The 10,914-nt window shown below is 45.8% G+C and overlaps 1 protein-coding gene across 7 annotated transcripts in view; it reads right to left on the reverse strand.

Moving 5' to 3' along the window:
- The window catches only part of PTPRJ (protein tyrosine phosphatase receptor type J), a 73,132-nt gene extending 62,469 nt beyond the window's left edge, over positions 1–10,663 (reverse strand). For all 7 annotated transcript variants that reach the window (XM_084519727.1, XM_084519723.1, XM_084519722.1 and 4 more), the window contains exon 1: positions 10,526–10,663. In XM_084519727.1, coding sequence (XP_084375853.1) covers positions 10,526–10,600 — 75 coding nt within the window. In that variant the 5' untranslated portion in view covers positions 10,601–10,663. The remainder of the gene's footprint in view (positions 1–10,525) is intronic.
- Positions 10,664–10,914: the final 251 nt, after the last annotated feature.

Genomic DNA, 10,914 nt, shown 5'->3' on the forward strand with positions numbered 1-10,914 from the left:
AAGGAGCTGTTTCACAGCTCAGATTTGCTCCGCAACATGCTAAGCATCCCAGATGAAATCTGCTGCCCCACTAAGTGCCTGCCAAGGTTTTGTGCTGCCTCAGTCACACCACACAAGTGGTTTACCACAGGCTGCCCTCTGTCTAGGGGTGAATGTCTATCTCACAGCACAAGAAACCCTTCCCCATCTGTGCCCGATGTAAGGAATGCCTCTCCTATCTACAAACCCACAAGAATTAACCAATTCACTCAGAGAAGAAAGGGACGAGACCCCACAACCCAGCTTTTGTCCAATTTATAACCCATTCATGACCAAAAGGGAATACTGTATTCATAAAATACAGGAAGTTGTGCAAGGGAAGCTTTTTTCCTCCAGCTCTCATTTTTGACAGTTCATGGGCAGAAGTGAATCCTGGTAGAGACAGATGCGGTGGGGCACTATGTTCAGTTTCTACATGCACCTGGCAACTGAGAAAGATTTATTTATTTATTTTTTTAAGAAACCATTGCCAGAAGTCCTAACCCCATCGAGATCCTTTAATATTAGCTTTGTACAAATGCACAATGTCCTACCGTATTTACAACCTCCAGATCACAAAACATAACCAGTGCAAAACAGAGGAGGAATGTGCAGAAAAGATGTGAGGGGAAGCAACTGGAGGAGAAGATTATTTTGACCAGTGGTCACGTGAAACCATGGCTTGGTTTCAGAAGCTATGGCTCAGAGACCTGCCCCAGGAGCTTGGATAGCTTTACCCATGTACATGGGAGTTTGTGAAACTCAATCAAGTAAGCTGCCAGAGCACAGCTGGAAATCAGAACCTTTTCAGATGCTGACAGTTTGTTCAGCTGACAGAAGGAAAGACATCACATCATGTCTTGCTTCCTTGCAGCCTGCAAAGACAAGCATGAAATGGATTTACATAGTTCTGGAAACATCCTGTCCACCCTCCAGCTCAGGTGAGCAGCTCCTCTGCCCTCAGACAAACCTTGACAGCACAAAGTCCTTAAAAGAGCTCGGTCATTAACTTAATCCTCAAACCTCCAGTAGGAGTTCAGAAGTCCTACAGCATCCCTGGATGACAGAGCAGCAAATTCCTTACTTTGGTAGAGCAAATATTAAGAGACCATTGCTCAACAGGGAAAGTGAAGTTTGATTATCTCTTATCTTTTCCAAATTTTTCTGCAGGAGACAAAACGTTCAGCTAACCAGGTTAGTACTGCAAATCTTAGGTTACCATTGCTTCAAAGTTCATTTCAACCATCTGAAGACAGCAGTGACAAATACTGTATACAACAGAACTCCAAATAAACCTCAGCACATGAGGTACCTTGTTTCTTTTTGACATCTTTTTTTTTTTTTTTTCACGACAACCTCAGATTTCTTCCCTGCAACCAGCTTTGCACACACAGGAGTACAGGGCGTCACCCCATCATCTGCAGCAACTGGTCTTTGGCAGAGCTGGACATTGCAATTGACTACTCGATTATCTTTAAGAGGAGCTGGAAAATAAATAAATAGTAGCAACTGTGTCAGGTGATGTAAAGAGCCTTAAAGGTAGGCACTGGAACAAGCACAGTGCACACTGCTCACAGGCCAAAACAGAAAGGCACTGCACAGAATGTATGTGTAAGCATAACCTATAGGGCACCGTGAAAGACATTGGGAATGACCTCCTGCCTAACAGCACAGGCAGCAGGCAACAGCTTTGCCAGGACGGAGCAGGGGCTGCTTTGTGAATCACAAAGAATTGCCACCTCTGAACAGAAGTACCTTCCTGCAAGTCAAAAACAGGGCAAGTGAAACAAAAGATTTTTTTTTTTTTTGGCTGCTTAAACTTTTAGAACTTTAAAAGAGAACTTCTTTATTTGCAGCTCTGTGATGAAATCCTAACCATAGAGACCTAGGAGTCATTACCAAGAGACTGCTGGGGTGAAGAAGAGGAAATCATACTCCGTAGTCAATAATTACAAGCTCTGGCCTTCTGTTCACTTCTGCAGCATACGCTTCCCCAACTGAACCAGGAAATCAACAGATGCATTTAAAAGTATGAAGACTGAGTCAGAAGACAATAGTTAAATACCAGTTAAACCACATACCGTAGGTCTGTCTTGTAGTACTGGGAAATGAGTACTACTCAAGGCGGTTCCAGATATTGCATCCACCTGCAAATATTTGCTGCTGGCTACAGCTCAACACATACTCTCACTAGCAGTGCCAGTACTTTGCAAAATATTGCAGGCAAGAAAGAAAAAGAAAGTTTGCTTAACATAGAGTACAATAAACTCATTATATACTTTAATCATCAAATGCATATATAGACTGGTTGAACAGATTTTTTTTTAAAGCAGGTTACGTGATTACAAAGTTAGCTAAGGATAACTGCTTTTTTCAAGTATTTTAGGCTTTCAGTTTCATGAATATAGAGTCTAATTATTAGCTTCTTTAATGTGAATCTTTTTCTCTAAGTGCGTAGCAGAAATCAGAAATTACGGTGTCACAAAGGAATCGGGCACATGCCCACAATTAAAGCACAGGAGCAATTACACTTTCATTACATAGTCTCAAATCCACATATAAATACCCTGTGTTAAGGCATTTGTATTTTAGATCGATTACCTTCCAGCAATAACGAAAAACCATTCCAGCTGGAGAAAGAAACAAGATAAAAACGCTCTGACATGGTGCTGGAGGACATTGGCCATTAAAATCTTATCTCACAAGAAATAGCTAAACACTTTATAATATCTCATCCGTAATTGTTAAGCTGGAAAAGCAGCCTTTTTCCCAAATGGATTCAAGGCATAAAATTTTTTATATGCTGTTAGCTGCCTAGCTTCTCTAGTTCTAAGCATCTCCTAAAAATGTTAACATTACCAAATGCAAGTCCTTGATAAAAGTTATAGACAAAGGAAAGTTGTTTTTTTTTCTTTCTTTAAAAGACACAAAGGAGAGTATTGTTGAGATTTATTAAATACATACAATTACCTGCATTGTTACAGAGATTAAAGGACAAAGGGCCAACAGATCTAATTCCAGATTGTACAGCCTTGTCCTTCTCCGTAATTACGATTTAAAATTGAACTTGAGTTAACACATTCATAATACCATTATCTACAAATGTTTCGCACGCACTCAAAAATATTTATTTTAATGGGGATGTGACATATTTAATTTATATCTATTATGATTGATCATTCAAGTAAAACTAAAGTATGCTTTTTCAAGCATAATTTTTTTTTTTTGGTTGTAAGAGTAGTTTCAAAACTAGTACAAGGTTCTTTAGAAAAAATAACTAGCTTGTCTGTTAGCCACATCAGAAAAACTGCAAAACAAACTCACATAAAAATCTTCTATCTCAGAAATACTTCCAGAAATAGAAGTTCACACTGCAGAGATACTGGAAAAAGAAAAGGAAAGTATTTTCACTCTGCAGATGCTAATGTTATCTACCTCATGTGAGAATACCTTGGTCTCCTTTCTCCAGCTGTCAGATACATCTATTGGAAATTGTGCTTAAACACCAGGCCTGCATCTGTGGTGCCCGCAGTACACCAGCTAAAAAGGCCAGATCCTGACCTCAACGATGGGCTGGTTATTTCCCCCGGTGCCCAGCTGCGCGGAACTATACCATGGAGGTGAATTCCCCTCACAAAGAATTATGCAAACTGAACCAAAGACATTGAACTTCCCCAAAGAAAGAGCTATTTCTTTTCATTTTCTTTGTTTTTTCCCCTTGGTTTTGTTGAAGACACACTTTTACAAAAACTGTGAGAAGGAAACTATGCCTACACTTGTATTTCTCCTTTACAAGAAAAAGAAATATTTATCTATACAAGGTGAAGCCATCAAAGACATCAGTTAATAACGCACAGCCTACTTCACACACACACAAAAAAAAAAGGCACTGGAATCATGACCACAGCCCAAAAAATTATTTATTTTTCTTACTGGTATTGAGCTCCAAGTCTACTATCAGCAGTGGCTGATCCTGCAAGTGGACTGCAAGGTCTTCAAAAATGTCATTCACATAGCAGAAAAACCATGCCCTGTCAATAATTCCCCAAATTCAAATTAGGTTGTGAATGAGAGTTCATATGTGCAGCACCAAGAAAAATTAGAACTCCCATGTTTGCTTTCACTGGAGAAAAGTAATGAAAGAAAACAAAATTTAATGTCCTAAAAGGACCCTGGCAATTTAACACTGTTCATTCTATTTCCCTCTCATTTTGAGGAATTTACAAGTACGTAAAGCTTCTGCAGCATGGGAGAAAACAACCGAGCGTAACCACAAAAGAAGGAAAATGCAGGTTGTTGCTAAACTTCCCTACCAACACAACACAACTTTGCATCTGTAAATTTGATGGCTTCCACAAGCACCGTTTTTCCCCTTCAGCCTGGTTTTCATAACAACATCACGTTTTAATGTTTAAAAGTACAGCGAAACTGTGGCACACCTAATTCTGTGACAAAACCACTGGTAAGGCTGAGTCAACCTCTCTTGACAGTTCCACACAGCTACTTTCCGCTATGGTGAAACCAACGTGCGTTCCTTCCACCTGCACCCCAAGGCTCACAGTGGGAGCCTCCTTCTTTCTCAGTCAAAGCTCCCTCTTGGTCTCCGAGAGCAGGGCCAGCACACAGGAGCGCTGCCCTTGCCAGGCAGGGCTCCTCTTCACATTTTGACTTTTGTTGGTGCTGGAGACTACCGGCATCTTCCCTGCCATTTCCACTTTAAAACGCACAGGCCACCTCACACACGGACAGGCAGCAGAGCAAGTTTAGAGAAAGACAAGGATGTGATCCCTCCGTGTACCAATCAGACAGTAAGCACCAAATCATCTGTCCTTGAGCTGCTATCGATTGCCGTTAGTCATGGGTCAGGTGATGCTAAGTGAACGAGCTCCCATGGTATTCCCCTTTGTTCCTCTGGAGCACAGTATCTTGGGCAAGTTCAAAATTTCAAGTGAATGCCCTGGGATCATAAGGAAATTGCAGGGAAGGTGGGCAGTGGAAAAAAGCAACCTCCACTTATCTGCAGGGACCAGGCAATTGACACAGCAGGCAAAATGAGCGTCAGAGGGAGGCAGCAGGAAGCATGCAGTCTGTACACAGCGAGGTATGGGACTGTCTGCGGTGTTACATAGGCTGGTCTGCCCCAAACCCAAGCTGCATCCTCCTCTGGCCACTGCCCGCTGCCCCGTCGCCTTCGCAGCATGCCCCTGACTCACAAGCCGAGCAGAGCACAACCAACCTAATCCTGGGCACCTGTGCTTGGCTCCCTCCTTATTTCCTGGTACAGAGTTGGTAGAAAACCCGATTTGAAAACACAACAGCCTCCAACAAGAAACACTACAAGACTGCATCTGCTCAACAGGCTACAGTAGGCAGGCTGTAATTTACAGCAAAGCTCCAGACCCAGTGCTCAAGCCTTGCCTTAATGATTTTATGGGCTCAGAAGCAAAAGTCTCTTACCTTCAGTAGGGGTGGGGGGAGCTCACACAAATTACTCCTTATATTCCAGCCCTGGCCCATATGGTGCACAGTAAACAGAAAACAGTACTACGGTATGTAGATGGCATTCTCCTGCACACCACAAAACCAAACCAATCAACCAAAAAACCATGAAGTCTTTCCAATAAAGAAAACAAAAAGCCCCAACATTTTAAAAGAGACAACAAAGACGCACGCATTACGAATTCACCAATGACATAGCAGATATTTTTTTTACTCATTTAGTCTGGCTAAAACTGTACGACACAATTAGAGAAGTCAAAAGTGCACCAATCAAGTAGGAGGTGGAAGAATACAAAAGGGAAGACAAGAGGAGTGCGTAGTACTGGGCAGAAGGAGGCTTCTTGACACTGACCAGGAGATTAGAGGTCATCCTTCCAACAGCCCTTCTCCTCCCCACAGCAGGGCTCTTTCAGACATGAGCCTCAGCCCTCTTCCCTGCAAATACCTGCAGGACGCAAGTCTGAGATCCATTACAGCCCCACAGGTCTGGTACCCCAGCAGATTCCAATTCTTCTTCCATTCCTTTTTCTGGCTGTAGCCGTAGACACAATTTCCTCTATTCTGAGATGCTGGTGAAAGCACAGTTTCATTTTCTACCATTGCATTTCTACAGGTGGAGACACAGGCTTTCTTACATGGCCCAGGCTGTCTCAGATCAATCGGAGTGGGAAAAGTGACAGTCACACTACGGGTTTCATTAGAAGGGAACAAGGGGTTCTTCAAATGTCCTGGTGGCGATGGGAAAACAACCCTACACACATTCAGTGAGGTTCCAAACACCATCAACATCAGGCAGACTCTACGGCAAGATATGACTGTTCTCTTGTCTTGCCCTGCCCTTTCCACCAAATGCCCATCAACGGCTCAGAAGATAAGTAAAAGCCACGAGTTCATCAATCCAGCTCTGGTTGGACCACATGTATGTGTCCATTCCTTGCTGGATTACAGAAATACCTTTCCCACTTAATCTTGGATTTTTTCCTGGAATTTTGGATTAATAGCCCCCCAGGGGGCCTGTTTATGTGCAGATACATTTGGGAACAGCTGGAAAGCGCTTAGAGAAAAGCCTTGGTGCTGCTTTCCAGAGCACTGCATCTGTTTTGTTCTTCTCTTCCTGCACATGCCTGATCACTCTTTCCCCCCAGCAGTTGCTTTCTAACGTCTCACACTCTAGCACATGCTCACCTACACTTAGTTGGCAACCTCCCCCCACAATTAATGTCCTCCTCCACACAGTCATCTCCTGCTGAAAGCTGATTTCCTACTGATGGCTCCATTTAAGGCAGGTTCTCTGTCACTCTCCCCTTCCTACATAGCAGTAGACCCTCTCTGCTAAAGAAAATTCAACTAGCTCCTCCTACGCTCCCACTGACCTTTGATGATGCTCAAAGTATTACCTACATTCAAATTTTGAAGTCTAACAAAAAGCAGTCACATCAGGTTAGCACCCAGCTGTGCAGAGACTGACTGGTTCAATAGCTTTGCTCATATCAGAAATCTTCTTTTAAGCAAGAAAAAAAAACCCAAGCAAACAGATGACTTGAGATGGTTTCATACCTACGAACGTCAAATTTCCAGTTCCCAACCACCCTCTGACATTGCTGAAATGCTCACTCCATGATCTCCTGTAATTGTAGTAGGAAGACGGAAGTGCACAAATTAAAATTATATGGATTAGTAAAAAACAGCCCCACATAATAAACAACCCAAAATTTTAAAACAGTAACAATTTCTCTCTCTCTCATACTTTGCAACTCCAATCCAAAAAAATGACATGCCATGAAAATCCTCAACAAAGACTTGCATGTAGCTCACATAATTGAGGAAGTACTAATAATAGCGTGGCTGTTTGCACAGACAACATTTCCACTGTAGGCCTAAATTCTGATCTCAAACACGCAGAAGAAGATATTTGGTTGTGTATTGCTGGCTGTGGACTAAAATCCAAGTACTGGAAACCAACTGAGTGTGCTGCAAGACACAGTCGCTGTGCACATCTGTGCCGCGCTGAAAACAAAGCATTTATCAAGCATTGTGGAAGGTGTTCGCAGCATCTGTTCTCGTTTTGAGCATACAGAAGCTCTTGAAATAAGCCTAAATTGTGGTTTAGTAAAAGAATGAAAGCATTTGTGCTAGAGCATCAACCATCAGTCACCACAGAAAATAATGCGTCCTGGCAGATGAGAAGTATATCTCCAAGCTCCTCTGACACAAGGAAACACAGTCCACAGCCACAGCTTCCCTTCCGGCTCTCCGCGGCGTAACTCCAGGCATGCCCAGGTCTCTGGACCAGTGAGGCCAAACAAGGGTATCTATCTAATGGTGGTTGCTAAAGGCTTCACCCAGGGGTGGCTTTACAGTAGCAGCTAGGTAGCCTCACATTTCTCAAGCTTTATTATATTTTAAAGCTCTAAAGGAGCCATGCATAGATTTACACCAAAATATTTACTAAATCTTTTTGTAAATGGTACTTACTTTGAACATCTTTTTCTTTCATGTGATGAGTAGAATAATTTTATGAACTAAAATAAGTACCACACAAGAATCAACAAGGATGATTAGCAATGACCAGTATGTAGCAGAAATTAACCGACGTGCAACATACACACATGGCAAGCCCACATTTTAAATATGATGGTGCTTCATTTAAACTCCTCAGTTCAAAATTCACATCAGCAATTAAGTCATAATCCTATGTAATCGACTCACGCAGCATCAGTAGGAGTTCTGTGCAGGGAATAAGCTGTAAGAACAGGCTGTTAGGTCCACATAAAAGGCATTTGTAATTCTAAGCACCAAAACAACCACACAAACACAGGAGCTTAGAAGTCTATTATTTTTGAGTAGTGGATGTTATGCTGTTGTATCACTACCAGGATCATTCTCAAACCACCAGCTCCCATAAAAACACAAAACAAGGTTCCTTTGTCTTGTTTTTAAAACAAAAGAAAGCCAACCTTGCCCACTATTTTGTAATTCGTTAAGGAAAAAAAAATAGGGAAGATGCTTATCCTTGAGTAAAAGACACCATAGAAAGATCATATGCCTGTCACACCACCGAGGAGCTGCCGTGACACAGCCGTTCCACAGCTCGGGATGCTTCCCGGCCCTCGCGTGTGTTGGGGCCGACAATGCTGCCTGTGTTAGGAGCTCTGTGCCCTCACCGACCCCACAGCCGTCGTCTCAGAGGCAACGTGGAGGCCGGATCCTGCCAAGCTGCTTCCATCCAACTCGTTGTCCTCCCTCTTGCAGGCTAGCAGGGAGACTGCAGACAAGGGGCCATAGTTTCTTACCAGCACTACACGAAGCCAGCTCATGGCACATGCCTGATGGTCCCACCAGCTGCTGCCTCCTTCATCCTTCAGGATAACTCACCAGGTAGCCCCAGGCCACGTCCCTGTACCCACACACATGCCACACCATGAACAACAGTGGCCAGCACTGACATCTGCCTTAACCTGTGCCAAGAATTCACCACACAGAGCCAAACTGTTCCCTACTAGATGCCATCCTTATTTTTAGAGAACAAAACCACATCAATGGTACTTGGAACAGGCAGCGAGACTAATTATGCATAGAGCAATCATTCCCTCCAAGTAAAGCTTTACTTCACATCTTTATTATTGGCATTAATGAGTTACACAAATCCAACACACACTTTTCACACGTTACCCCCCTTACCACCACAAGCAGCCATACTGAAACTTAGCTATTTCAAACAAGTGAATGATTTTTACAGGGACTCGGTTCCCATTCCCCCACCTCTCTCAAGAGATCAAGCAGGCGCTCCCAATATTCAAAACCCCACAAGGTACTGAACAGCACCAGTCAAGAATGCTGGTGGACCCAGAGTCCTGGCTCACTGGTAAGGGTCATGTCACAACCGAGACTGTCAAAAATTGCAGTCTTCAGCATTGTCAGACCATGACTCCCAGCCTTCGTACAACAGCAAAAGGAGATGGAACTACAGAAACACAGGTACCCAAAACTGAATCCGTAAAACATACAAAGAGGATGAAGCAAAGATTTACAATAACTGTTGTCTGTAATCACAAACTGGTACCAATGTAAGATAAGGAAAAAACAATTAAACAATAGGTGGTGTAATTCTGCTCTGTGACACTCAGGGTGGGCCTGAAAAACAAGCCAGGGGAACTGTCAGCACAGGTTACTGAGCACCTTGGTCCATACCAACACATGCTCACGCTTCTGTAGGAGAAACGGTCAAAGCAGAGCAGCCAAGCAAGTATTTCTGGAAGCAAAAGTTCAGCAAGCCCCCAGACATGACAGCTCGCAGCAGTCACGTAGCATACCTATGGAAACGTCAGAGAACCATCAGCCAAGACAAGCATGGGGTGAAAGTCTATGCCAGCCAGCGATGGGTGGATGACCTGGCAAGGGATTACAATTTACATCACCCAAAGGTGTTCTTGGAAGAACATCCTGCATCATGCTCAGGTATAGAGGTAAGCTTGAAACACAACCGTGCCAATAGAGGCCTCCGGTTGACCCACGGCCGTACACCACCAGGTCCGCTCTGTCCACAGCACAGCAGGGTTTTACTGCCCAGTACCCACACCTCTCCTGAAGCCTGGGACCCAGCGGGCGACACGCATCGCTGGCGTGGGAGAAGTGCAAATAACGCATTACTAATTAACCAGCAGTGACACAACGAGGGCAGGCTACCCTGCACAGCAGGGGGGACTGGAACCATCCCCCAGGTAGCTTTCAGCGAGGCAAGCACCCGGGGGCACCCTCACGCCCGGCCGTCCCGCGGGCTCTTGCCTCCGGTGTCAGCCGGCACCCACCCCCCCCCCCCCCCGAGCTGAGCTCCCCAGAAGGGGGCAGCCCCCAGGACCCCGGCAGGGGACCGAGCCCCGGTTGGGGACAAAGGCCGGCCGGGAGGCCCCAGCCGCACACCTGCCCTGGGCCTCCCCGCGGGGCAGGTGCGGCGGGCGGGCTGCGCCCTGGGCGGGAGACCCCCGCCCCGCGTCTCGTCTCGCCTCACCTCGGCAGGCAGCAGGAGCAGCAGCAGCAGCAAGAGGAGGAGGAGGCAAGGCAGGAGCCGCGGCAGCCGCCTCATGGTGGCGGAGAGCGCTCCCGGCGCGCTGCCGGCCGCTCAGCCCGACGCCGCCTCCCCCGGAGCCATGGCCCCGCGCCGCCCGCCCCGGCGCCGCCCTCCCGGCCGCCGCTCCCCCTAGCGCTGCGCACGGGAGGAGCCCGAGGGGAGCCCTGAGCGGGGCTCGGCACGGCACGGCACGGCTCGGCACGGCTCCCCCCGCCCCTTACATGGCCGTGCTGCGGCGCGGCTGGCGCTTCCCCGCCTCCCCCCGGCTCCCTGTCACCCCTCGCCCTCCCCCCCCCCGGTGGCCCCGTCCCTCTCTTCGTCTCCTCCGC

Source organism: Aythya ferina (genome assembly GCF_964211825.1).
Source record: "Aythya ferina genome assembly, chromosome: 5".
Taxonomy (NCBI): domain Eukaryota; kingdom Metazoa; phylum Chordata; class Aves; order Anseriformes; family Anatidae; genus Aythya; species Aythya ferina.